Here is a 24,841-nt window from a genome sequence, read left to right as displayed (position 1 = left end):
TCATGGGGGTAAGGCATCACGATGCTACCAGCAAAACAAACCTCATTCGCGTCGTGGCTACCTCGCTTCTTCTGGCGGTCAGGATACTCATCAAGTACTTCCCTGCCTGCTCTACTTTGTCTATCTTACCTCCTCTATACCGACTGTACCTCATGATACATAGATATCGCTCGACAGCTCTTTGTCCCTTGATATAATTCCCATCACCAGCTTCGTTACGCAGACCCCGCCGATTAGAGGTCAAAGTTATATTCCCTCGTCGCTGCTCAAGAGCAGCAAGCTCTGCAGGCCAGAGCCGTGCTGTGTTAACTATTTAGACCCTTCCCAGCTCCGGTGAGTATGCTACGTCTTCTATGAGGCCATGCGGTTGACTCCAAACAGTGACCTCTGCAGGAATGTCTGAAACTCCTCATACCTACGGGCCCACGTGTCGTCTCGCCAAAACGGTCAGCTTTTCGGGCTCCAAGGGCGACGATGATATGCCAGAACTGAGGGCTCAATACTTCTACTCCTCCGCGCTTTCAATAGACGACCCTCTCTCAGTAGTCCCGACTGGCAACTCTGAGGCTACGAAGTATCCTCCTCGACCGTTCTCGGCTTACGACAATGACGCTCTCGAAGAAGCGTGGGTGGGTCTTGCCTCTGAGAAGGATCGCAAGAATCATAACAGGAGCAAATCACCAAAATCGGGCTGGAAGCGGTTCACAGAGAGACACAATTCAACGGCTGGCATATCCATCCAAAAAAACAACAAGAGGAATAGTCCCAAGGCTTCTCCTACAGCCGCTGCACTCGTTATTCCCTCGAGGGCTAAGGATGGGGAAATAGATTCCCAGCGAGAAGACTCAGATAGATTCAGGAACATGTCTGGAGCCTCCTTGTGTCCAATTGATCCCAGACCTGAGGACGAGCAGCCCGATTCCATAGATCCTACGCCGGATACATTCCTCGGCACCAGCAATGGAAACGACGAAACGGATTATCAAACTGGTCGTAAGATTCCAGGAAATCAGGTTATTCAACGGAAACCTGAGTATGAAGGCAGCTCACCCAGTCCTCACTCTGCTCATAGGCATCATGTAACTTTTAACACGCAAATTCCGACCCGCTGCTCAGAGGGAGTAAATAGCCCTCGGATAGAGAACAGAGATTACTCTGAAGGGGGGCCAACTCTTCATGACAAGTCAGAGAATAGTGCATACCAAAATCAAGCCTACCCAGATGAAGGTGAAGGTGAAGCTAAGAAGCAAATAGCTCGGAAGCCGCTGGCGGGGCATACTTCATTAGATCTTGATACTGAAGGAGTTCAGGGAGATGCTGCCAGTGGAGGCTATTCCGGGAAGCTTTTTCACCAGTCCTCAGAACGAGACACTGGTCAGAGTCCCAGCACAGAGCCAAGCCTATCTGAGCTGAACCGCAGAGTGGGCAACAAATCTGAGAACCAGCAATTAAAGAACCGCCATGGCTTTGAGAGCCATTCTTCACATGCGTCCGTGCCAGAAGGAAAGTCCAGATTGCTGAAGGGAAATGAACCTGGCGCTACGTCACTGCTCTCTGATCTTACCAATCTTCCTGCACAAGGCGGAGAGGCAGGGCTCGCCGGCTCTCCATTCGCCAAGTTACCATCTCACGAGGAGAGCTCCCAACGGACTTCTTCTACCCGTGATGGTGGGGACCAACGGCCCTTAAATGATGGTCCCAGTAACCTTCCTGAAAGCTCACGCGGAGTCCATGAACGAGATTCTACAGAGACAGAGACGGTACAAGATCTCGGCTGTAAGGCGCACAAGAAGACCAATAAGCAGGCAGAAGTCCCAGTTGGTATTTCCAGACTCCATCTTGTCAAATTGCCAGCTTTGCAGATGGTGCCTATCTACTGGTCGCCGATTCACGAGTTAGGGTTGGTGGTTCGTGGTACCTGGTTCTATAAGGATACCATGTATCCCGTCGAGCCAGCAGTTGCTAATCAACTTGAGATGGGATACAGAGAACTTCGCCCTTGGTCTAGGACGTGGAATGACGAGCTTAATAGTGCGATAGAAGTTGGCGCGCTTGGCGAAGAGAAAATCTCGTACCGTCTTTGGCCAAAGGAGGAAGATCAAAAGGCTCCCCCATATAATATGTCCGAGCATATTATTTCGGCTGATCCCTATTGTGCTGCACGATGCTTCCATGGGGATGCTGCTGCTGAGGGAAAGATTGATTCTGACGAATCAGACAAGTCTACCAGTACGAAAACAATCACTAAAAAGTATCCTAATTCTCATGTCATATATAAGGATGCTGAGAATGCCTTCATTCTTAAGCCAAACCTCCAGCCTTCTGCATATTATGGGCGGAGGCCACTGCAGAAGATCAGAAAAGGTACAACTGTGGGCATCCATGTCGTTCGGGGTTTTAACTGGAAGGCCTGGGAGAAGGCTCATCCGCCAAAGAAGTCGAACAATGCAGCCAAGGCGCAAGAGAAAATTCCCGTCTCCGGTGACGCAGATGCTGGCAAGAGAAGTGTATGCGCCGCCTGCCGATCACAGGAAGAGCGACCACAGGTACGCAATCTGGTTCTCGTGATTCACGGAATAGGACAGAAGCTTTCGGAGCGCATCGAGAGCTTCCATTTCACGCATGCTATCAACTCCTTTCGCAGATCAGTCAACGTTGAGCTTGGCCATGAATCTGTGCAGAGCGTGCTCCGAGATGACTTTGGCGGAATCATGATCTTGCCAGTTAATTGGCGATCGAGTCTCTCTTTCGAAGATGGAGGGCCCATGAGGGAGGGTGATGAAGGTCATGCCGAGGCTCATTTCTCCCTCAAGGATATCACGCCAGATACAATTCCAGCAGTGCGCAATCTCATCTCAGACGTGATGCTTGACATCCCCTTTTACATGTCACATCACAAGCCCAAAATGATACAGGCTGTCATCAGAGAGGCGAACCGTGTCTACCGACTCTGGTGCAAAAACAATCCCGGATTCCACAATGAAGGGCATGTACATATCCTTGCGCACTCCTTAGGAAGTGCCATGGCCGTCGAGATACTGAGCAAGCAACCGACATTTGTCCCAAGGGCCGATCTCGACGAGCGGAAGATAAACCCAAAGCACTTTGACTTCGACACTAAAAACCTCTTCTTGGTTGGGAGTCCGGCTGGTTTCTTCTTGCTGCTCGAGAAGGGGAACCTGACCCCGAGGCTTGGCCGGAACAAGCCGGGTGCTGACTATGTTGATAGTAACGACAAAACACTTACTGGCAGTGCAGGAACCTTTGGCTGTCTTGCAGTGGACAACATATACAACGTGATGGATTACAACGACCCTATCGCATATCGTCTCAACGCCACCGTTGACCCGCAATTTGCAGCGGGCTTGAAGAATGCCCAGGTACCGAGTGCCACGACGGGTTTCTTTGGAAGCATTGGCAACGCTGTGAAATCTTTGACTCCTGGCCTCTCATCACCGGCTGATCTCGTGGTGGGCCAGGTAGCGAAGCCGCCAGCTATGGCACGTCTCCCATCACAGCTGGAATTGGAAGTTCATGATTTTACCCGCGAGGAGATAGCAGAGAAGAAGTTCTATCTGCTGAATGACAATGGACAAGTGGACTGGTTTCTGAGCTCTGGCGGTGGGCCGCTTGATATCCAGTATCTCAATATGCTGGGAGCGCATAGCAGCTATTGGACGAGTCAGGATTTTATCCGAATGCTGGTCATAGAGCTGGGTCGGAAGCAAGGGAAGCACCATACGCTTCCGAACATGAGGGCTGTCAAGGCTGGGCATAGATCATAGATCGAGGTAAGCCTTGAGAGGATGAAGCCGATGAAGCCTCTGGGAAGAGAAGGTTGGCGGTGATAAGGGACGAAGTTTTTGAATTGTCAGGGGAAGAGCGGTGGTTTGGAGGAAAGCAAGTAGCTTTACATTTTTGAGAGCCGGCGCAGGAACTGTTAGACAGACGACGTATGATACCCCCGTACCTAGAAACGTAGAACAGGATGAACGAAGAAGCATGATTAGACAGTCTTCTTGGGACTGCTGGACGTTCTTATATATCCAAACTGCCTACCTAGGTAAGAAATATATTATTGTGAATTGTTGCATGAACAAACAAGCCGCTGTACCGAGGCAAGATAAAGACCCCCAATACCGATATATCTGACCTCGGCCCCGGATCTGAGCTACCTACGTTACGTCAGCGTACCCCGCATTTTCACAACATAGGTACACAGACAGTTCTTTTCAACATCACAATTCAATTCAGTTCATATCTAGTGTTGTTTATTTTATTTTATTATATTGTTTTATATTTCCATTCCTACCTAGATAAGACAATACAACACAATCCAGACGGACAGACGGACAGACAAGTTGACTCAAACGATGGCGCCCCCGCAATTAAAGCTGTACGTCGATACCGTGAGCCCGTTCGCGTACGAGGCGTATTATATCCTGCGGGTAAATCCAATCCCCCTCGATTGCGTGCTTTTGGCTTTTTCTCCCTAGTACAAGGGAATTGGGAGGAAGGGAGGGAAGGGGAAGGGAGGCTAATGAACTGAGAGTGATAGAACGATCCGGTGTTTGCGCGCTGCGAGATTACATATGTGCCTATATTTCTGGGGGGCGTGATGAAGGCTTGTGGGAATACGCCGCCTATTAGGATTAAGAGTATGTTATTAATTCAACCTTTCTTTTTTCTTTTTTTTGTTTTTCTTTTTCTACATTCTTGGCAGCAGAGCTGACGGAGGCTCGGACAAATAAATAGATAAAGATAAATGGATTGACATCGAGCGGCTTCGCTGGGCGCGGCTCTTCAATATCCCGATGGCGACCAAGACGCCCGATGGGTTTCCGCCGTTGACGTTGTCGGTGATGCGGGCGCTGTGCGCGCTGACGGCGTTGCGGCCCGAGGAGGAGGAGCAGGGTCAGAAGAGCTTGGTTGCGTGTCTGGATGCGCTGTATCGCGCGTACTGGGTGGAGGGCAGGCAGACGCATGAGCGGGAGGTGCTGGGTGCGGTGCTGACGGAGGTGTTGGGGGCTGCGGAGGCGGAGAAGGGTGAGTGATCATTTGTTCCTCTTTGGATAATGATATTCCTGGTGGTGAAAGGAAGCAAGAGGGGATAGATAGGGAGGTGCTGTGCTGATAGCGAGATTGCATAGTTCTCGAAGCGGCAGGCCGCGAGGGCAAAGAGGTGTTGGCACGGAACACGGACCAGGCATTGGCGGATGGAGCGTTCGGCTTGCCGTGGTTCGTGGCGACGAATGCGAAGGGTGAGAAGGAGACGTTCTGGGGCGTGGATCACCTCGCGCAGGTCACGGAGCATCTGGGGCTGGGGAAGCCGGGGACGGGCGGGTGGAAGGCCGTGTTGTAGGGGGTTGCCTGATGTGATGAGGAGGGTGGGAAAGCGGTGGATTTGGGATGGGGATGCATATGCATGAATCGAGTATGGCATTTGGGCGTTCAGAAGCCGTTCCCCTCACAGTTTGTCAAATATCGAACTAGATTCGATTGTTGGTATGCTACATCCGAATTTTGACGGTTCCGCCTGCGAAATAACAGATGAGCTAGATGGTAGTTGTATCAGTTGCTGGTCCAGCTGGCTTAAAACGCAGACCTCTCGTACAGGGTGAGAAGTAAGCCAGCTCTGTTCTATATTTGTATATCAAAGAGACGATAGTTTCAGCTTGTTTTCTTGGCCCGATGTGAGTGAGAGCAATACAAGAGAGTCAGTATTCGAGCAGGTGCCTCTATAATCTCACATGCAGCGAGCCCCCACCATGCGGGAATCTTCAATTCTCCCTCCGAGAATTATAGCATGTTTCATTGAACTGGATATAGCAACTGGGCAACCAAGAGCGACAAGAGATAGGCCATGCGCTTACAAGTGCTCTATACAACGCCCCTTTCCGTGACGGAGAATCGCGAGAAGAAGGGCCCTCCCAAACCTGACTTCAGGTAGGGGGAAAGGGAAGGGAAACTGCGCGTAGGCATGAATCGAGGACTTCCCCACACAGTGCCTCGATGACCATTGACGACATTGAAGATGCCTTGGGAGACGAAGATAAGACAAGACTCGGTGCCTTGCACAGCAGATACGACGTAACACAGGATACAAGACATCGGTCTCGCGCAGGCCGGATTCAGATTTGCGACTGGAAGTGGAGAAAGGGGAATGGTCTCAGTGAAGGAATTTGGAAAAATCATCTGGATTACTCGCAGCACGGACTAGGAGGAAAGGAAAATGGTTCCAGACAGGACCCCCCATCTGAATCACTTTCTGGCACACTAGAAGCCATAGAAGGAGACGAGACGGTTCTAGACAAAACATATCTGGATCATGCCAAGCACTAGAAGCAACCAAAAGGCACTCGAAGCCCCCAAGCCACCTCTAATCTGAGACAAGCGCCTCAGGAGTCGCCAGTGCGCGAGTCAATTCTCCCTCGACGGTTCCAGATTCAGATTCAGATTTCAGATTCCGGGTGTCTGTTTCCTTGTCTTGTACGTACGTACCTATGTACGTAAAAGCTCAGTGGCAAGGAAATCCCAGATGCGGATATGACATCAAAATAAAGTTGTACTTAATCCTTAGTACGCTGTTGCGCAGTGCGGTTCGGTACTTGTGATTGTACCCTACCTAAGGTATGTCCAGAGCGACCTGGAAGGGTAGTTCGTAGTGTTCTCCATACCTAAGCAGCCTGCGCTCGGTGCCTAATGCATAGCTATAGAGCAGGAGACGAGGCTATATCAGAGGCAAGATCAGGCCATATGTACGTACTGTAGAGGAGGGTAGGATATCGTGGGGGGTGAAGATGACGAGAGAATGCTATGATTGCGATGCGATACGGAGCGGAGCGGAGCGGAGCGGGCGTAGTAAAGATACACACAGACGCACATCTCCCGCCGTGGCTTGAAGAGTTCTCGCTCACCTTCTGCAAAAGGCATCGCGATGGATCGATCTCAGTAGCCCGGGACAGGCTCTCGAAAGGCGGCGGGAAGCGGGAAGCGGGCGGCTTGGCTCTTGGCTCTTGGCTCTCTTTCACACACGTCGTGCGCAATTGATTGGATTGTTGTACTCCGTCCGTATGGTAGGGTTCCCTAGGTAAGGTAAGGCATGTAGTGTCAGTGCTCCCTCCCATGCTCCGCAGGTAAGGTTCGTGATTGCGTTGTATGTCAATCCTAAGACATCCCATCCTCTATCCATCAGCCTCGCGTCGATCCCCAGGTCCAGAACCCAGGGTCGAGAGGGGGCGATGGGAAAAACCAGCACTCGCACGCGCCTCGGATTGTGCCCTCGAAGACTCGAGTTCCCAGCCATGCGCCATTGTCCCGGGATTTGATCTTGCGAGCCTGGGTACCGATGATGGGGGATGGGGATGGGAATGGGATGGTGGTGATGATGACAAAAATGCTGTTACCTTGTCAGTGTTGATGATACCGAGTACGAGTAAGAAAACCACGCATCGCGATCGCACACCCCACCCTCCGCCCTGCTGGCCCTCGGCTATGCCCGCCCGACTCCCGACTCCCGGCGCCCGACCCGCTCGCTCCTGCTCATATTACCTCAGCACGCTGTACCTACCTAGTAGTCCGTAAGCCTCTGCAATCCGGAGATACATGTAATAAAATAATAAAATACTCGTGGCGTTAGATGACCCGGATAATCAATCACGATCATCGCCATACATTGTAGATTAGAACCCCCCGCCCGCCCCGCTATCTACCTATCTAGCCCCCGTCTACCTTAGCAGGGGTTTCCCGCGCCAGTCCCGTTTAAGGAGCTGGGAATCCGGGATGGCTTAGAGTCACGGGTGCCTTAAGGTAGGGCTTACGTGCGTACGGGGAAATAAGAAAGTCCACGCCTAATTTCTAAGTGACATTCATTCATTCCCCCCATGCTGTAGTAGAATCTACTCAGGCCTACTACTACTACTGTACTGACTCCTGATGTTGAATAATAATATGAAATAATACATGGGTAGTAGGTACATACATAAACAGTAAGACATCAAGTAACCACCAGCCATCGCCCAGGTACGGAGCAGGGATCCCCATCCTTCAGCGCGGGTGTGAATTCTCGCGATCTTTCATCCGCGCGGAATTACAATATCTTCAGATTTCAGCAGTCCATTATCGTCGCCCTTAGGTAGTGGCGCTGGTGGAGAGGGAGACATGAAGCTTTCTCCTTGGCACGTGGTCCGCCAATAACCAGGGAGCAGTGAGCCTCCTCGGCTGGCGGCGGTTGACGGCGGCGAAGGCGACCTACAGCGCAGTGCAGTACACAGCACAGTGTAGTACAGTACTAGGCGGCCCTACTAGGTTGTAGATGGTCGTAGAGTCGGCTATTCCATCTTTTCATCCCATCTTGGGCCCGTGGGGAATGCAGGTGCCCTCGCTCCAGAGGATGGCTATCGTATTAGCCTCCCCTCCATTGTACGTACAATGATTGACATTGATCTTTATTTCATATTATTTTATATTATTTTGCCGAGTATCGACTGCTGCGCGGATTTCGCCGGCCCTGCGAATGGTACGCTGGAAACTGGGAAATGCCTGCGACGATACAGTCAGACTGAGTAAGACCAACAGCAGCAGCAGCACTGATGCGAGCAAAATGACCTCGTGAATTCACATTTCTCACCATCTCACCCGCATGGTAGCGCCGAATAGACGCTCGTCCACACCGGGGCACTTCACTCACTCGATCCTGAGGCAACGACTGACCGATGTGTGGCTGGCCTTTCTCGGCTTTCTCTCTCATTACCTTGCACTCTAATACAACGTACAACGTACAACGTACAACGTACAATGCAAAATATGCCCGGCGGCTGTTGGCCCGGCGCTGCTGACGTGCTGATCACGCTATGCCCAATCCGCCCTCGAGCTCGCCCCGCCCTCTCATTGGCTGGTTCGTGAAAATGCACCCTTCCGTCCAAGCGTCTGCGACTCCTCGTCCAAGGCTCCCAGGCTCCCACCCTGGCCCCTGCTCCTTCAGCCCTTGGCCCCTGCTTCGCATAACTGTCGATCTGCTCGACCCAATTGCCAAAATTCCTTACCGACATGAGCTCCATCGTACATTGCTTGCCAAAGAGGGGTATATCCTGAAGAGAAAAAGTAAAAGAAAAAAAAAAAAACCATGAACCCCCAGTCATAATCATACGGAGAATGTGACGCCGAGAACACCGCGCGAAATGCCAAGAATCTCTGCCTCTCCTCCTATCAAGTACATTTTGCTTCATTCGAAGCTGTCGCGCTTACCCCTCAGGGCGTTCCCCACCTCATCTGTCGCGAGAGCGGCCGACGGCGCCTCCACAACTCCGCCGGCATTTTCATTAATTGAACATCCTCACTTGCCGCTTGCCAAATCAATTCGTCCACACTGCGTTCTGGCTGCCGTCTCCTGTCATGTAGTCCTGTCTCTCCAGGTATGGCCCCCCGGCTGACGTGAGAGAGTTGTCCCGTGGGCCTTGGTTGACAGGACCGCCAGGGTGCGGAGGGTACGGAGCTGATGGATTGTATGCTGCCTGTCTCAATTGCACATTCGGAGGTCGCGAGGCGAGCCTCATCTGATTGGGATCGCTGGTGCTGTAAGTCTGTGGCCGAAAGTCGACCGTTTCTATATCGAAGCGCTTGGAGCAGCCATCTTCCATGTGTCTATGGAGGGAGTCAGTTGAGACTCATTTCAAGCTGGGGTTGTGATTTACCTTCTCAGTGTGTCTTTCCGTGCAAAATAGCGACTGCAATAATCACACCGATGATTCCGTTGCTTCATGTGAACGCTCTGGTGGTGCCTCTGTAGATCTGTCTTCCTCACAAACTTCTTGTTGCAGTCCTTTAGCGGACAGGGAAATGGGTACTCGCGACTTGCATCATGCGTTTCCATGTGCGCTTTGAAATTGTAGCTCCGGCCGAAGAGCTTGCCACAACCTTTGACGTGGCATTGAAAGTTTGCATCTTCCTTGGTGGTGAGCTTCCGCGGCTGTCTCGTACGTGCTATCGTGCTAGGGACACGTCGCTGCGTCTGAGGTCTCGCAGGGGGTTGTTCCTGGCTCTCCGAACGCCGCTCGTAGGGTGGGATTGGGAGAGCTGATATTGAAGGGAGATCCTGAGAGGTAGGATATTCCATCTTGGACCAGCCCATAGAAACTTGATCTTGGTAGAAGGAGGCTTCGAGACTCCCCGCGTACGGGCTAGCGGAGGTGATGAGCAGGTTGTGATCTAGCTGCGGGGAGCTCATCAGAATCGGCTCGGTCCCTGTGACATACTCTGGACGGTCCTCCATTTTGATCCTTGGGGTGTAAGAATGGATCGAGCCCGCTTGAGTGAAGATCTCCGAGGCTGGAGCAGAAGAAAATGATGAGCGTTGCGAAGCGGTAATTGATGGTACTGGGGATGCCGGCAGTATGGGCACCTCAGCTGTCTGCGCACCATATATATCATGACTGTAGGAGGCCGACACGGCCGGGTTAAAAGGAGCAAAAGGATCATACTCTGCTGAGAGGACGTTGGGAGTCGACTGGGACGACCTCGGTCCTATGTGCTGGTTGATGGAGGCTGTTGGCCAATTGTTGGTGGCGGTGGGTGCCTGCACGTGTGATCCCGGGCCCTCATCTTCTACAGTTGATCCAGGCAGTGGACATGAGTAAAGTCCCATTGCGGGGAGAGAATCTGGTGATCTGAAGCGTGAGTCACTCTGAGCAGGTGAAGGATACTCATAGAGTGGCTGAGGATTCGAATTGTATCGGAATGGTGAAGTAGGCGAGCCAGAGGATTGTGGTGTCATTTCCATCTTGACAGAAGGAGCGGGGAGTAGGATAACAGGTTGGAACTAGGTAAACTTGCAACAAGACCAAAGCCAACCGGCTTGATGCTCACGACTGCGGTGTTGGGTTACGGTGTTATCGAGGTCAGGATTGGCGCCTAATTGATGCTCGCATGGAAATCGCAAGGCGTTAAGCGGGGAGCAGGAAGGCTGAGGGAGCCGATAAGCTGCCAACTCTTGATGAAGAATCCCAATGAGCAGGCGTCGATCGTCCTATGGGAGGAAGCGTGTGAATGTTGGCTGGTGGCGTATGGCTATTGGCCGTTGCTGATTGTTGACGGCCGTGAGCTTTCGGGAGGGAGTAGGGGCTGCGGAAGGAGGATGAGGGGGATGAGCAGGAGGATTGAGGATGGCGATGAGGGCCTCTAAATGTAGGTCGAATAATGGGACAAACATGTCAGTAAACATATCGGGACTAATGCAAATCGCCCTGCTCTCCCAGAATCCAAGGGTGCGTCCGGCAGAGCTAGAGAGATGCTGGGCCTGGGGGGGGGCTCCGACACCCCTACCTCTGAGGCGCTCCCTGGCAGATGGATAGTTATCATTAGCATCAAGGCTATGATAGTACGTAGATACTAGCCCCGGTACCTCTGCACCGTAGATAGTAACCCTACAGCAGCTAGTAGCAGGTGCCAGGAGGCGGTGGCTGGTGGCCGAAGATGGCCGGTTCGGGCTGCAGGAGTAGCGCAGGCCGGGAATGTTTCGAGTGGGAATTCCGATGCAGAGGTACGACGAGAAGACCACGAGGTGTTGCTCCTAGCAAGGAGTGCTGCGTACAACTAGAAGCCTTCTAGGTTCCGGCTAGCCTTCTCTGCGTATTCTGTGACCGGGGGTCTGGGTAGGGTCTGGGAGGGTGTGAGTAGGAGGGGCTGGGACCAGACTTCGATTTCCCCGTCTTATCACAGCATTGATTGGCTGGACGAGCCACGAGGGCCATCATCATGGCGTGGAGGTATGGAGGTGTTCGAGGTGGTCGAGGCCGAGATGCTCGAGGGTCGTCGTGGTTGAGAGTGGTCGAGGGGCCATGGATGGCCATTCATTCAATCAATCAAGGTCAAGGTTGGGTTCGTGGTCGTGCTCGTGGTCGTAGTGACGGTCGCAATGACGGTCGTTGTGATGGTCGTCGCTCTCGTAGTGGGGAGTGGGGAGTGGAGAATGGGGAGTGGGAAGTTGTTGCTTGGTGTTGCTGGTGTTGCTGGTGTTGCTAGTGTTGGCCCTGGTGTTGTAAGGTAGTGGGGTGGGGTCACAGTTTGCCGATATTATTCCTGGACGGGCGTGGCGATGCGCTGCGGACACTAACAAGGCACTTTAGACACTTTTAGGCACAGTAAGATCAGTCCGGTAAAGTGTATACTTAGCACTAGCTAAGGTAAAAGTACTTCCAGACGCGCTCAAGTCCCCCAAGTCTTACTGCCTACAGTAAATGCTGAGACCCTGTGTCGTAGTAGTGTGTGCTGCGCTACGACGCTGCGACCGGACTGCCAGGCAGGGACACGGTCCAATTACTCCACAAGCAGCGGTGCGCAGAAGTGGACACTGACTACTGGGCTGTGTGGTACACCAGGCTGTGCTCTACAGAGCAGCAGGAGATGTTGCGGTTCTGCTGTCGAACGTTTGAGGTCGTTGCCGCGGCTCTGAGAGAGCCTCGAGTGCCGTTACCATGGAGTCGTGTTGTAGCAAGTGAACGCTGACTGCCGGAGAATGGGATGGTTCACAGAGTTAGTTGCTTGATGATGATTTGACTGAAGCTTGACTGACTGGGGGTCCTGCCAGGCACGACCTGGCATACCAGAACCACCAGACTCTATACAGTAGAGCGTCTCTGCTCTTTAGGCGCGGTATCGCGGTATTGCGGTCCGCGGTGAAGTCAGTCTGAACTCTTGAGACACCTGCTCGGTACTCTTGTCTGGTGTCCCTGGCAGGCATAGTAGCAGCCGACCTGGCCAGTCAGTGGCAGCAGTTGGTACGAACTTACGATACGTCCGTATGGCTGTGCTAGCCTGTCTTGAACAAGGCAGGGTTCGATATGCATGCCATTCCTTGTGGTATGGTCGTTGCCTGGTTAATGCTGTTCTGCGATCTTCGCCAGCGGCGTCCCAAACCAGGACTCGAGGATGTCAATCAGATCAGATCAGACGAGGTCAAATCAAGTTAAACCAAAAGAGTCAGATCGTCATCCTCCTTCCTCCATACCTACTCTACTGCAGAGAATAAGCGGCTCCGGTTTTGTTCACCAGGCTCCAGCACAGCGACGGAAGTACACACCCAAGGTCGTCAGGGTATCCGAGACACCATCACCTCCTTGATCATGGATGGCATCATACAGTGACCTCGTCCCGCGGAGCCTACCGGGCGGATATCGAAGGCATCAAGGATATCAAAGGTATCGAGCTTATCGAGCCGCCTACTACTGCTGTACTCCGTCCTGTCAGGCCCCCCGTGCTCCGTACTCCTACTCGTCCACGCCGGCAACACGTGTGTGGGCTGAGGTTACATGGGGGAAGACGGGGCTCCCTCCATCATTTCCAGACTCACGACTCCAAATAATCATGATCCCCCGGGCTACAGGACTTGCAGAGTACCATCAGTGTGCGCTCTGTACTCCAGGCTCCATTCTACAGTACGGAGTACATATTCCGTAGTCCCTGTGCGTGCGGAGTTTTATTTCTTCTTCCATGCGAGGCTGGGATATACAGCACCACTAACTACTGTACGGAGTACAGTGAATGTACCTCAAATCCCCTCTCAAGCCGAATCACATCATGGCTCCCTCGTGAGAGAAAGGCCCGCTACCATGTCGCCTCAGGCCATGCTGATCTATTCGACCAGGGCGCCCGCTCGTCCCTCGCCCGCCGTTACCGAACGGTAAGGGATCTACGGAGCCGTCGTGGAAGAATGGAGTCGTCGCTGATGACTGAAATAATAATAGACGAGCGAGAGAGGGGGGACAGAGGTACCTGGGTAGGGCGGTGTGGTCGAGTTACTCCGTACTGCACCGCATGTGGTAATTATCTGAATAATTTGAGTGTTAATTAATAGGTAAGTTGACGGCGACTGAAATAGAACGCGCCAACGTCGACAGCTGCGAGTTCCAGCGTTCCCATCACACCGCTGACCTCTCCCATGGATATGCTCTGCGTGGGGAACACTGGACCCGACGAGGGGATTCCTTATTCCATGATTCCCCCTCCGGCCTGGCTCGCAGGGGTTCGGCGGGACTGACACTGGGCCAGGTACACGCGCAGAAGCTGCCCGCTATCTACCGATTGACAATTTGACAGTGACAAGTTGTACGTACAGAGTAGTAGACTGCTACTCCATCACAAATTATTCACGGCTACACGTGGACGGCCCCTGCATCTCTGGTCCTGCGCTTGGCTGCCTCCCCTCCCCACCCTGCTAAGCCAGGCACGCCTATACCTGCCTACGGTTATACTTATCGATATCGCTGTATCACGACTACTTATCGTTGCAGTGCTATCGCAAATCGTCGTGCGCTACCGCCTCCGCTTGCTTTAGGAAGGTCCAGCCCGCTCTGGCGATGGTGACAATTAATTTCGCTCTCAAAATGGCGTTGGTTCATTCATTATTTCCGCCACGACCATCGCGGGGTTGCGGATCTCTTCGCCCGCCGACCTGGAATGATGATCGTGGACCGATTGCTGGGGCCGACTCGAGAATCTATTATCGGCATGCTTGTCCAGGGTCGTGGGTAGGTACTGTAATTCAACGTGATTGCAGATCTCTGGGTGCGTTTCCTGGGTCTTTTTTTGGATGGGACGCTGGGGATCGTCATTGAGGCCCTGCTCTTTAACTTTTGGTCGCAGAGCATACCTTACTCCGTACACCCCGTACGTAAGGTACTGTAGCATTTTTTTTTTTGGCTGGCAACTTCTGATCATATTCAAGAGCTCTTACTGTGCTATACTTAGAATCCAGGATTCGGTTCACGGCAAGAGAGTCTCTAGATGCAGATCCGAATCGGTTCGTCTCATAGCTCGGCGGCGCTGGCCCTGTACATCCCGATATAGCTACACATACCACGAAGTCTTGCTATACTCGGTACGCACGTAAGTATTACAGTTTACAGTACCTAACATAGAACATGAAGTAGACAGGTCGTCATGATATTTCAAATAACCACCAACATGTTCACCTATAGCCACCAACCAACTAAAATTCCACGATCCATCCAAATATGGTCTCTCGCACTCTGTATTTCAAATCAATCCCAACCCAACAACGGTCTCTCTCACAGCGTCCGTGGGCCGTAACAGTAACGACACACTTCCACCTCCGCAACTTGATACATCCGTAGACATCGTCGCCTCCTCCCAACCTCACCTCACAAGAGGATGGTGTGTGTACAACGTCCATCTCCAAAACCCCCACCACCACCCCGTCTCCAATCCATGCTCACAGATTCTGAAACACAACGCTGCTCACATCATCAAACACTCCCGAGCCTGCCGGAGAGCACCCTAAACCAGATGCGACACACACATGTTCTGCATACAACTCTCCACGAGCTCGCCTAGCGAGGCGGTGCCTGACTTTAACCTACCTTACCACCACCACCATCTGCTTTAGGGAACCACTACTACTGCACCCTTGCGGCTGTGGGTAAGGTAGGTAGTAGTAGAGCAGGGTGTTATTTTTAAAAATACTACCGGACGGAGTAGTATAGTAGTACTGTAGTAGTAGTGAAGAAGAATCGCCCGTCGAAGGATTCGCGCCCTTGCAGTTGTTGTGTGTGTCCAGTCCTTGCTGCTAGGGGGCCGCTGTCCACCACATGGCTGCCACCTGCACTCTATCTCTGGAGATGATGCACGACCCCCATCCCGGTTGTACTGTACCTCGTGGATACGCTTTTTTTTCTGCGAGATTTTGTCTCGTTGCTACCACACCTACCTAGGTATCTGTCACTCTAGCTCCACTGCGTGCTCGAGGGACGGGGGGCCACCTTGGTGTTGTTCTACCTACCTAGGGGCTTGCATGGTGTTACTCCAGAGTCCAGAAGAGCCATGTTTCGGATGCGAGGGAGACGAGGCCTCTCTCATGTCTATTGCTGTACTAACTTGAGGTGGGGGTTCTGCTTCACATGAGCAAGGCTCCCCAAAATATATCAAATCGTTCAAGGGCCAGCACTATCCTGGGCTAGTTCTACCTCCAAACAATGACCAACGCCTCATACCTATACCAAGCTGCTGCAAGAACGCCGACTGATGATGCAGGTACGGAATTCGTAATCAAGCAAGAGCCCCCTCCCCCCTTCTTCGCAAAAATTACCACTCGATGCCAAGAGATGAATGTGAACCTTCGCAATCCTCTTAGTTATTATAATCAATTGCCGACTGATCCAGCCTATCATCCCCTTCAAGAACACTGCCAGAGAAACATTAGTCCGACAGAAGTAGACGGGGAGACTGTGGTCAACTTACGAATACCGCTTCACCAGAACCCCTTCGCCGCCATTTTCCATATCAATGCTAAAAATATAGAAACCCCCGTCGCTAGTGACTACCATTACCTGAGGACTGCTGTTGCTCATAGCCACAACGCTTCGAAGCGGACCACCTGTGGAGTTGTTTCCCGTACCACTCTTGGGCAACCTGATGAATGCGAAATCCCTCATGGGTTCCCACATCTCTGTTACGGCTTGGGGTAGATACCCCCCTACAGCTCCAGCGACAGTCTTCCCCATCATTTGTGATGACCTTCTGATCATGCTCCCAAGAGTACCACTTGACTTCCTTGCTATGGCCGGGCTATCCGCCACTTCGCTGCCAGGCGAGGTTCCAGGGGTGGGGGATTCCGCACCACTGTCGTAGCTAAGTGCGCGACTCCATCTTCTATTGTCGGATTTTGATGAAACAGGTTGCGATGCCGCGGGAGGGCCCAACCGGAAAATATGCACCGTATCCGTCGTGGAAGAGACGCAAAGCAAAGTCGAGTTCAGATTGAAAGACATGCTGTAGATGGTCGAGGGATATGTACCTCTTCGAAACTGGTATAGCTTCGTTCCACTTGGAAGGGCGAACACCCTGATGATCGTTCCAGTCTCCGAGGCTGTCGCAAGTAGAGTCCCATCATTATTAAGAGCAATGCATGACAAAGGGGCACGATGTGCCTCCACGACATTCAATGCCTCCAGCTTGATTGCATCAAATATCAGAACTTCCCCAGACGTCGGTGCGACGTACGTTGAGAGTGGTGGCGCATGCGATGGTCGCTTATCTCCTGTATCTTCCCTCGGTTTTGGTAAAGGATATGCAACGTAGCACTTGTCCGATGATGGAGCCAGCGCGCAGATTGCATTAGGGTTGGGTGATGTTGCAATCGTGTATAGGAGAGTCATGTTTGCAATATCATACAAATATATCTCCTCTTCCAAAACCACAGCAAGTCGTTTTCGGTTTAACCTGACGGCGAGAACGGCTGAGGGAAATGTGAGCTCGCAGATTGTCGAAGATCGCTGTCAAGACTATTAGCAATGTGAACAGCAGCACGCGGGCCAAAGCGAGGAAACAGGCCGGGGCAGCTTACTTTGGTGTTCTGGATCACCAGGCGTCTTGGAGACAGTATGAGCGCAACCAACGACGTAGAAAACAACATCTCAATGATTGCAACATTTCCATCGTCGCTGCTGAAGATCTTCGCGAAGGGGTCTGTATGGTATATCCGAAAGCCTTTGGACGTCCCTGCAAACGAGCAGGTTAATATTGAAGTAGACTCATAAGAATATGGACATCGACTTACCCACCGCCAAACAGCTGTAGTCCTGGTTGAACGTCACGAAATTCATGGCCATTGTGGAGGAGCCCGGGAACGAGCTACACAGCGAGCCGTCGTCGAGCAAGGCCACTCCTCACAGGTAACATGCGGAAATCGCGTGCTTTCCAGTCGTTACTACAGGGGACGACTGCAAAGGGAAGCTGGACCAGAAACAAAGAGACCTTCTAACAAGTGCATTGGGTCTCAAACCAGATCGCTGGTCGGCCGTTGTTAATAGAAGGTGTTGATAATGGCGGGGTTGGGAGCTTGAAGCTTGGACTTGAGGTAAGATATAATAGCCGCATCCTAGTCCTAGGCCCATCTTGGTTGCTCCTCTTTATTTATGCCTTAGGCATAAAGTAAAAGCTCGGTCCAAACCTTAAATCTGCACGATTTTGAGTCGTCAAATGCGTACCCAGGTAGATAGAGATTTTTGCAGGCAAAGCAAGAGGTCAAGAGCCAGCCTCTTCTCACAGGATGAGAGAACAAAATGTTGCCCCCAGGATCTCAAAACCTCAGTCTAGGGGGAAAGCTCAAATACAAGATGATTCAATCATGGCTGTGCGTCTCCTCTTATCAATACCCCTCCTCCTACCCCTCCTCGCGCTTTTACTTACTCCTGCTAGACAAATAATAGCAGCATCGTGTCAAAGCGCAGCGTCGAGCGCCTGTATTTCCCCAATGAGCCTCACTACTTTCGCTATTTTGTCAAGAAGCCACAGAGACGGGCCCCTTTAATAAATCGTGGCTATTGGCTGAGGATGAAGGCCGTAGACCACGTCGTGCGCCAATTCCTAGAAACACCCTCCAAGAAACAGAAGGTGGTCATAAATTTGGGCTGTGGGTAGTGAGTACGAGGTTGTTGGTCCATGGTCACCACAATGATCGCTGACGAGTGTCCAGTGATCCACTTCCCTGGCAATGCCTCACGCGGTATCCAGCTGCTTGTAATGGTGTAAAATTCATCGATGTCGACTACAGGGAGCTGATGGTCAAAAAGCGAGATGTTGTGCAACGCACAAAGGAACTCACCGAGATGCTAACCGGGGTCGAGGTGTTGGCGGAAGGGAATATGTTGCTTCGCAGTGATCAGTATCTACAGTTGGGATGCGATCTGAGGGACCTCTCAGGCCTTAATCAGGGTCTGGCTAGTGCAATTGATATTGAGAACTGCCAGGTACTTCTCGTAGCTGAAGTTTCAATTACATATATGAATGTCGAAGCTGCAGATTCCTTAATACAATGGGCAGGCAAACTACCCCAAGGTTGCATCTCCTTTTCTCCTACTCATGTGTCCGAGACTGACAAAATCGTAGCCCAATTCTGTCTTCTAGAGCAGCTACTCCCTGACGGAATTGACCATCCATTTGCTAAGACTATGATGGCACATTTCAACAAACTGCAGACTCCACTCAGAGCCGTTGAAAAGTATCCCACAAAATCTGCACAGTGCCAACGTTTCAAATCTTTGGGTTGGAGCAACACCTTGGCATACAATTTGTGGGAATTATGGAGCTCTGCAGGATTCCTTTCTCCTAGTGAACGTTCATCATTAGACCTCATTGAGCCATTTGATGAATGGGAGGAATTCGCCTTGTTTGGCTGCCATTACATCTTACTTGTTGCAAACAACGTGTCCAGCTTTCCGGAAACTAGTGCATATGGGCCGCCTCAGTCTCCGACCATAAGCAAGTCTTTACATGCCGAAGTGGTGTATTCTGAGACTGCAAATGCACACGGCTATCGAAGGTTTTCCGCAGTGCTCCCCGTCAGGAGCCCGACCGGTCTGGATGATAGGGTTGGCAATTTTGCTGGCATGGGATTGAATAACAGGTTGGCATCATATGATGTGTATTCTACTGACACAATAAGGGATCAGCCATTCGATTTCATCGGCTCCAGCACCCCATCGAGTCGAATGTGTCACACTATTACAGACATAGGGGATGCTGGGGCATTGCTCGTTGGTGGTCGAACCTCGCCGGATAATGCTTTATCAGATTGCTGGGTCTACCATAAATGGCCGCGAGTATGGGAGCGTGTCGACGATCTACCACAACCCCGATATCGCCATAGCGCTATCTACCTGGGCAGCGGTTCTGTGCTTATATCTCCCGGGAGAAGTGATTCGCGGAGCATAGGAAGCACCTTCTTCATATGGAATCGACGGTTCGGATGGAAGAAGTGTGCTTGTAGTTCGAATGAGATGCCTCGTGCTACGTACGGTGCAACTTTCACGGTGTTCACCAATTCAAGTGCCTCAGAGCAGTCGATATCAGGACGTGGTCTACTCGCTGGTGGGATTTCGGAAGACGGAGTCGTGCAGCAAGAAATCTGGGAGTGGGAGTTACAGAGTTCCTTCTTGGGCCAGGTAAGCCGTATAACTCGATTTTTTTTCCCTCATCCAGAATTGGACAATCATCCGGCCTAAGACCCAAAACTTCAGCCGCATGAATATGTTCAAAAACATTTGAATGATTAGAAGGCCACTTGAGCAAGTAGGTATCTGCCTACCATTCAGCACGCAGAGGCCCAATATCTGAAAGCTTTTTGTTGCTTCTGATAAACTTGGGCTACATTCGGGATCCATGGATCTGCTAGTGCCCACTGATCGAGGGTCAATCTTGTCTTCTTTACATTGATATAAGAAGGGCTGTAGTTAATATTTGCGCCAACAGGAGCCTACTATAAGCTTTACACGCCCTTTGAAAATAGACGGAAACTCAAACCAACAAGCAACTATTGCTCGCTTCGGCGCAAGTACAGTCAATCATGACGGCCGAGCCTACGTTGTAGGAGGAATTATTAAGGATGAGATACTGAAGTGGCGGAATGAAGTTTGTTCTTTTCCTTCCCAGAAGAATCATTCGGAATTTGCTTCACCAGAAACACTCAACTTCTCCTCCTCAAATCCGCGACCGCTTCTAATTGGGCATTCTGTCGTATCCATCGGAGGTTCGTTGCTCATCATGGGTGGATCAGCAGTATGCTTCTCATTTGGCACGTTCTGGAACAGAGGCTGCTACACAGTCCATGTTACGGGAACCACGTCAACTTGTCAGGGGCAGAATGCCGTCAAGGATCCAAAAGCTTCATGGAAATACCTGGGTACAGGAGCTGCCACAATCACAGCAAGTGCTTCTAAACAATCTTCAGTCCCGCATAATGTCGACGACTGCCTTGTCAGTGTACCGCGGGTGAGAATAAAGTCCCAAGAAGAGTTCAATAACATTCTGGAGGCGAGAAAGCCCGTCATCCTTGAAGGATTAAACATTGGATCATGTACAGAGGTTTGGACGCCAGCTTATCTGAAGGAAAAAATTGGGTCTCAACGCGAGGTGAGCCTTTTCATTGAATAATTATTATCTGCAAACTCTTATACTTACAGCAATAGGTCGTTGTTCACCAGGCTACCTCACCACATATGGATTTTCAGTCCAAGAATTTCTCCTACGTCTCCAAGACATTCGGGGAGTTCATAGAGCAAGCTGACACTGGCGAGAAGCTTTACCTTCGTTCTTTATCATCCGAAAAGCCTTCAGAACTTCCAGCAGATATTGAGAGAGATTTTCCGTCAATTGCGGCCGATTTCAAACTCCCTCCTGAATTAACAACCATCATCGAGAACGCCCACAGCTCTCCGCTGCGCATCTCCGGGCCTGTCATCATGTGGCTTCATTATGATGTAAGCCTAATTCACCGCTACCTTACTTCTGCTGATTCACATGATCCAGGTGATGGCAAATGTGCTCTGCCAGATTCGAGCCTCTAAACGGCTGCTCCTATTTCCCCCCTCCGACATACAGTATTTTCAGTTTGAACCCGGCGCCTCAAGCTCGAGTATTAACGTGTTCGATAAGCTTGAAGAACATGTTCTTGCTGGTGCACACCCTCATGAAGCACGGCTATCCCCGGGCGACGTCCTCTTCCTACCTCCACTGTGGCTTCATACTGCCGTACCGACTTCCGGTATGAGCGTTGCGGTGAACGTATTCTTCCGCAATTTACCCACAGGTTACGCTGCAGGAAAGGATGTGTATGGAAATCGAGATCTACAGGCATATGAGAAAGGCAGACAGGATGTTGCCAAGATAACTAAATCCTTTGACAGCTTACCAGCTGATGTCAGAGGGTTCTATTTGCAAAGGCTTGCCAGGGAGTTTGAGCAGAAAGTTTGAGCTTTGAAAATTCTGGCTACCTGGTGCACGCCCGATGGATGCCCGGCACAAGAAGAGTGTTGAATATACTGCGGGAAAGACAAATCGCATACGAGCCCGAGATTCGTAGCACGGATGGATACTGATTCTGGGATCAGTTTGTCGAACGCCGCCTGGCGAATACAAGCCAATTTATCATCAGCCTCAATGGTTTAGTGAAGGTGCAGGATCGTTAAAATAATCTTGCCGTCTTTATCCTATACAGGTCACGAGTGTATTGATTGTAGAAGCAAGTTACTTGATATCATGTGCTAGCCCATACGGAATGCGGACCGCCGAGGCTAAACGTCGGCTAATTCCCCGTCTTATTTATACTACGTGTAGCTGTACTATTTCCTGGAGACCCCAACCATGATATAAACCCGGTGAGATGGCTAGTAGCCCCGCAACTTGCCCTGGGTCACTGATAAGTTGACAACTGCCAACTCACCATATGCCGTCCATTCGTCGGGAGAGCGCCAGCTCATAAGTCTAGGGAGATTGGCCAGAACCTTGACATCTCCAGAAGCCAACGATGGCCGATCTCATTCCAATGATTGATTCGATTCCATCTGCTTGAACCTCCCCAATCTCGTCACACCGTTTCTCTCAGCCTCCCTTTGAAAGCCTTCTTCAGGGGGCGGGAAGCACCCCCGGGTCGTTTACTTCATTCCTCTCAGTAATTGGATGGAATTCGACAGTTGGAGGGCGGCGGGCCCACTCCACGTACATGTAACCATGCCCTTATCAATCGCAGGATTTCATTCAGTAAGTGGGAGTCTGCTGTCTCTTCCAATACACGATACCAGAAATGCATTCTACAACCAGTCTGGACCATGTGGTCGATGAGGAGATAGCTATGGATAGAATCACATCTGCCGCTGTAGTGGAAGATGAGACGAAACAAGTTATTGACAGTGTCCTGGAGAGCGCAAGGGAGAAGGTCGACAGTACCGTCTCCAGTTCAAGTCGTTTGGAGCAGTGGAATGAACCTAGAATTAATGTCTATCGATACATCGCAGCGCTCTACACTTTTGTCATAATGGGTATGAATGACTCTGCATACGGGGTAAGTGCTCCATAAATACGGGACATCCTTGACCTGCTAATGATCTCTCGAAGGCGCTGATTCCATATGTAAGTTGCCCGTTTTATGGGGCCGAAACAGGTAATTGAGCATCAGCCCAGCTTGAAAGATACTACAATCTTGATTACACTATTATTTCGCTGGTATTTCTCGCTCCATTCATTGGATATACATTTGCCGCCATCCTTAACAACGGAATTCACATGCGCTTTGGACAATTCGGTGTCGCTGTTATTGCACCGGTGTGCAAGACCATTGCCTATGTCGTTACCTGTGTCCATCCCCCATACGCTGTACTTCCTATCATTTTTATGCTAGCTGGGTTTGGGAATGGTCTTGAAGGTGTGTGCTTTGAGTGCCGCGTTTACATTTGAAGAACGCCTCGTAGTTCAGAAAGCCTATTTCATTCCTCGTTTCAATCTAGACATTTGCGCTGACTTTATGGATAAGATGGAGCATGGAATGCGGTAAGGACACCCGGGAGCGAATTGCCCTTCCGTTAACAATTCATGATTGAAGCATACCTTACTCTAGAACTGAGCTATGTCCGAGGTTAAGCATGCTTTACGAGACAATGGATTACACCCTCTAGCTTCTACTGTCACATTATCAGGCTCTCATTGACTTTCTAATCATATAGTGGATCGGGAATATGCAGAACGCGAATGAGAGCCTGGGCTTCTTACACGGTGCGTACGGGCTGGGTGCAACTATCAGTCCCTTGATTGCAACAAGCATGGTTACGAAGGGAAACCGGCCATGGTATATCTTCTATTACATGATGGTATCGGTTGTCCCACTCTCTTCCTCTACTTCTCCATTCTCACGTGTGTCCAGGTCGGACTGGCTGTCCTCGAGCTTCTCCTTTGCTCTCTTTCATTCCGAGAGGCCACGGGAAAAGTCTACAGAGCCAAGGACCCAATCAGCCACTCTGCAGATGGCCAATCTTCCACAAAAGAAGCGGTACTAAACCCTATAACCTGGATTTGTGCCATTTTTCTTCTAGGTTACGTGGGTATTGAAGTATCTCTTGGCGGCTGGCTTGTCACTTTCATGTTGAAAGTGAGACACGGGGAGCCATTCGCCTCCGGCCTTGTTGCTACCGGCTTTTGGTTGGGTATTACCTTTGGGCGTATTGTTCTTGGTTTTGTCACGGGCAAAATTGGAGACAAGACCGCAATCGCCGCTTATATAGTCATCGCTATGGGTATGGAGTTATGCTTCTGGCTAATCCCGAACTTCGTTGCTAGTGCCATCTTTGCGGGGTGGTTGGGTTTCTTTCTAGGACCGATGTTTCCGGCTGCCATCGTGGTCGCGACGAAATTACTGCCGTTGAGATTGCATGGTGAGGATATACTCTTCTTCAATATTCTCTGCCTACTACTGCTCCTTGAGCGTGTCCTTCTCCGCTTCTCCGGTTCTGCGCCCTCGCAATCACCCGTAACTACATATGTGTTTCCTCCCAGGGATGCTAGAGTTCGTTAGAGTCACTAACTCCGAGCTTCTAGTAAGTGCCGTGGGTTTCGCAGCGGCTTTCGGGGGAGGAGGCGCGGCAGTTTTCCCATTCGCCGTTGGGGCTATTGCGCAGGTGAAGGGAGTACAGGTCCTCCAACCTATCGCATTGGCACTGCTGGCCATGATATTGGCACTCTGGTGTCTGCTGCCCGGCGGGTTTAAGAAGAGAGGGCTGGAAGAGGCGCGGGTCCTCATGGAGAGTAGAGAAGGCAGAACCGAGGAAGGGGGGGATAATACCGCAGGCATCTTATGGATCGGCGGGAAGTTGAGGAGGAAAATACTGGGCCTTGCGTAGGAGAAAGTCAACAGACACGTCAATGCCGTTCGAAGCCGAGTGAGGGGAAGAGACGCTTGGCGGGGTTCTCTCGAACAGAATACCGCTCGATCGTCCAACTCCGATACGACGATATCCACAACCACGATCAAGGTAAGACCCCTCTAGAAGAAAGAAGGGGGAAA

The 24,841-nt window shown here is 51.1% G+C and overlaps 8 protein-coding genes across 8 annotated transcripts; 5 read left to right on the top strand and 3 right to left on the bottom strand.

Moving 5' to 3' along the window:
• Positions 1–20: 20 nt before the first annotated feature.
• M430DRAFT_118339 (hypothetical protein) lies at positions 21–4,034 on the top strand. Its single transcript, XM_024861705.1, has 2 exons — positions 21–333; positions 382–4,034. Exon 2 carries the CDS (start codon positions 396–398, stop codon positions 3,783–3,785), a length of 3,390 nt encoding a protein of 1,129 aa, XP_024722297.1. The 5' UTR covers positions 21–333; positions 382–395; the 3' UTR covers positions 3,786–4,034.
• A 311-nt stretch (positions 4,035–4,345) lies between these two features.
• On the top strand, positions 4,346–5,362 carry M430DRAFT_137078 (hypothetical protein; the record flags this gene model as incomplete). Its single annotated transcript, XM_024862489.1, has 4 exons — positions 4,346–4,448; positions 4,559–4,658; positions 4,756–5,046; positions 5,142–5,362. Exons 1-4 carry the CDS (start codon positions 4,374–4,376, stop codon positions 5,360–5,362), a joined length of 687 nt encoding a protein of 228 aa, XP_024722296.1. The 5' UTR covers positions 4,346–4,373.
• Positions 5,363–8,624: 3,262 nt separating this feature from the next.
• Positions 8,625–9,672, bottom strand: M430DRAFT_221716 (hypothetical protein). Its single transcript, XM_024864646.1, has one exon. The coding sequence runs from the start codon at positions 9,225–9,227 to the stop codon at positions 8,682–8,684; it is 546 nt and encodes a 181-aa protein (XP_024722295.1). The 5' UTR covers positions 9,228–9,672; the 3' UTR covers positions 8,625–8,681.
• M430DRAFT_49296 (hypothetical protein) lies at positions 9,354–10,777 on the bottom strand (the record flags this gene model as incomplete). The annotated part of the gene is made up of 2 exons (XM_024868059.1): positions 9,354–9,642; positions 9,693–10,777. 2 exons carry the CDS (start codon positions 10,775–10,777, stop codon positions 9,354–9,356), a joined length of 1,374 nt encoding a protein of 457 aa, XP_024722294.1.
• Positions 10,778–11,911: 1,134 nt separating this feature from the next.
• M430DRAFT_17698 (hypothetical protein) lies at positions 11,912–12,501 on the top strand (the record flags this gene model as incomplete). The annotated part of the gene is made up of 2 exons (XM_024863723.1): positions 11,912–12,034; positions 12,259–12,501. 2 exons carry the CDS (start codon positions 11,912–11,914, stop codon positions 12,499–12,501), a joined length of 366 nt encoding a protein of 121 aa, XP_024722293.1.
• Positions 12,502–15,821: 3,320 nt separating this feature from the next.
• M430DRAFT_118332 (hypothetical protein) lies at positions 15,822–17,615 on the bottom strand (the record flags this gene model as incomplete). The annotated part of the gene is made up of 4 exons (XM_024861704.1): positions 15,822–16,195; positions 16,252–17,285; positions 17,357–17,511; positions 17,570–17,615. 4 exons carry the CDS (start codon positions 17,613–17,615, stop codon positions 16,141–16,143), a joined length of 1,290 nt encoding a protein of 429 aa, XP_024722292.1. The 3' UTR covers positions 15,822–16,140.
• Positions 17,616–18,012: 397 nt separating this feature from the next.
• Positions 18,013–22,050, top strand: M430DRAFT_118329 (hypothetical protein). The gene is made up of 7 exons (XM_024861703.1): positions 18,013–18,145; positions 18,211–18,431; positions 18,488–18,849; positions 18,901–19,955; positions 20,263–20,922; positions 20,979–21,269; positions 21,319–22,050. The coding sequence occupies exons 1-7, from the start codon at positions 18,062–18,064 to the stop codon at positions 21,760–21,762; spliced, it is 3,117 nt and encodes a 1,038-aa protein (XP_024722291.1). The 5' UTR covers positions 18,013–18,061; the 3' UTR covers positions 21,763–22,050.
• A 589-nt stretch (positions 22,051–22,639) lies between these two features.
• Positions 22,640–24,677, top strand: M430DRAFT_99054 (hypothetical protein; the record flags this gene model as incomplete). Its single annotated transcript, XM_024870160.1, has 7 exons — positions 22,640–22,849; positions 22,903–22,917; positions 22,969–23,209; positions 23,318–23,334; positions 23,508–23,651; positions 23,705–24,212; positions 24,376–24,677. The coding sequence occupies 7 exons, from the start codon at positions 22,640–22,642 to the stop codon at positions 24,675–24,677; spliced, it is 1,437 nt and encodes a 478-aa protein (XP_024722290.1).
• Positions 24,678–24,841: the final 164 nt, after the last annotated feature.

The sequence above is a fragment of the Amorphotheca resinae genome, assembly GCF_003019875.1.
Source record: "Amorphotheca resinae ATCC 22711 unplaced genomic scaffold M430scaffold_4, whole genome shotgun sequence".
In the NCBI taxonomy this organism is placed as follows: domain Eukaryota; kingdom Fungi; phylum Ascomycota; class Leotiomycetes; order Helotiales; family Amorphothecaceae; genus Amorphotheca; species Amorphotheca resinae.
This window is presented reverse-complemented; position numbering and strand designations above follow the sequence as displayed.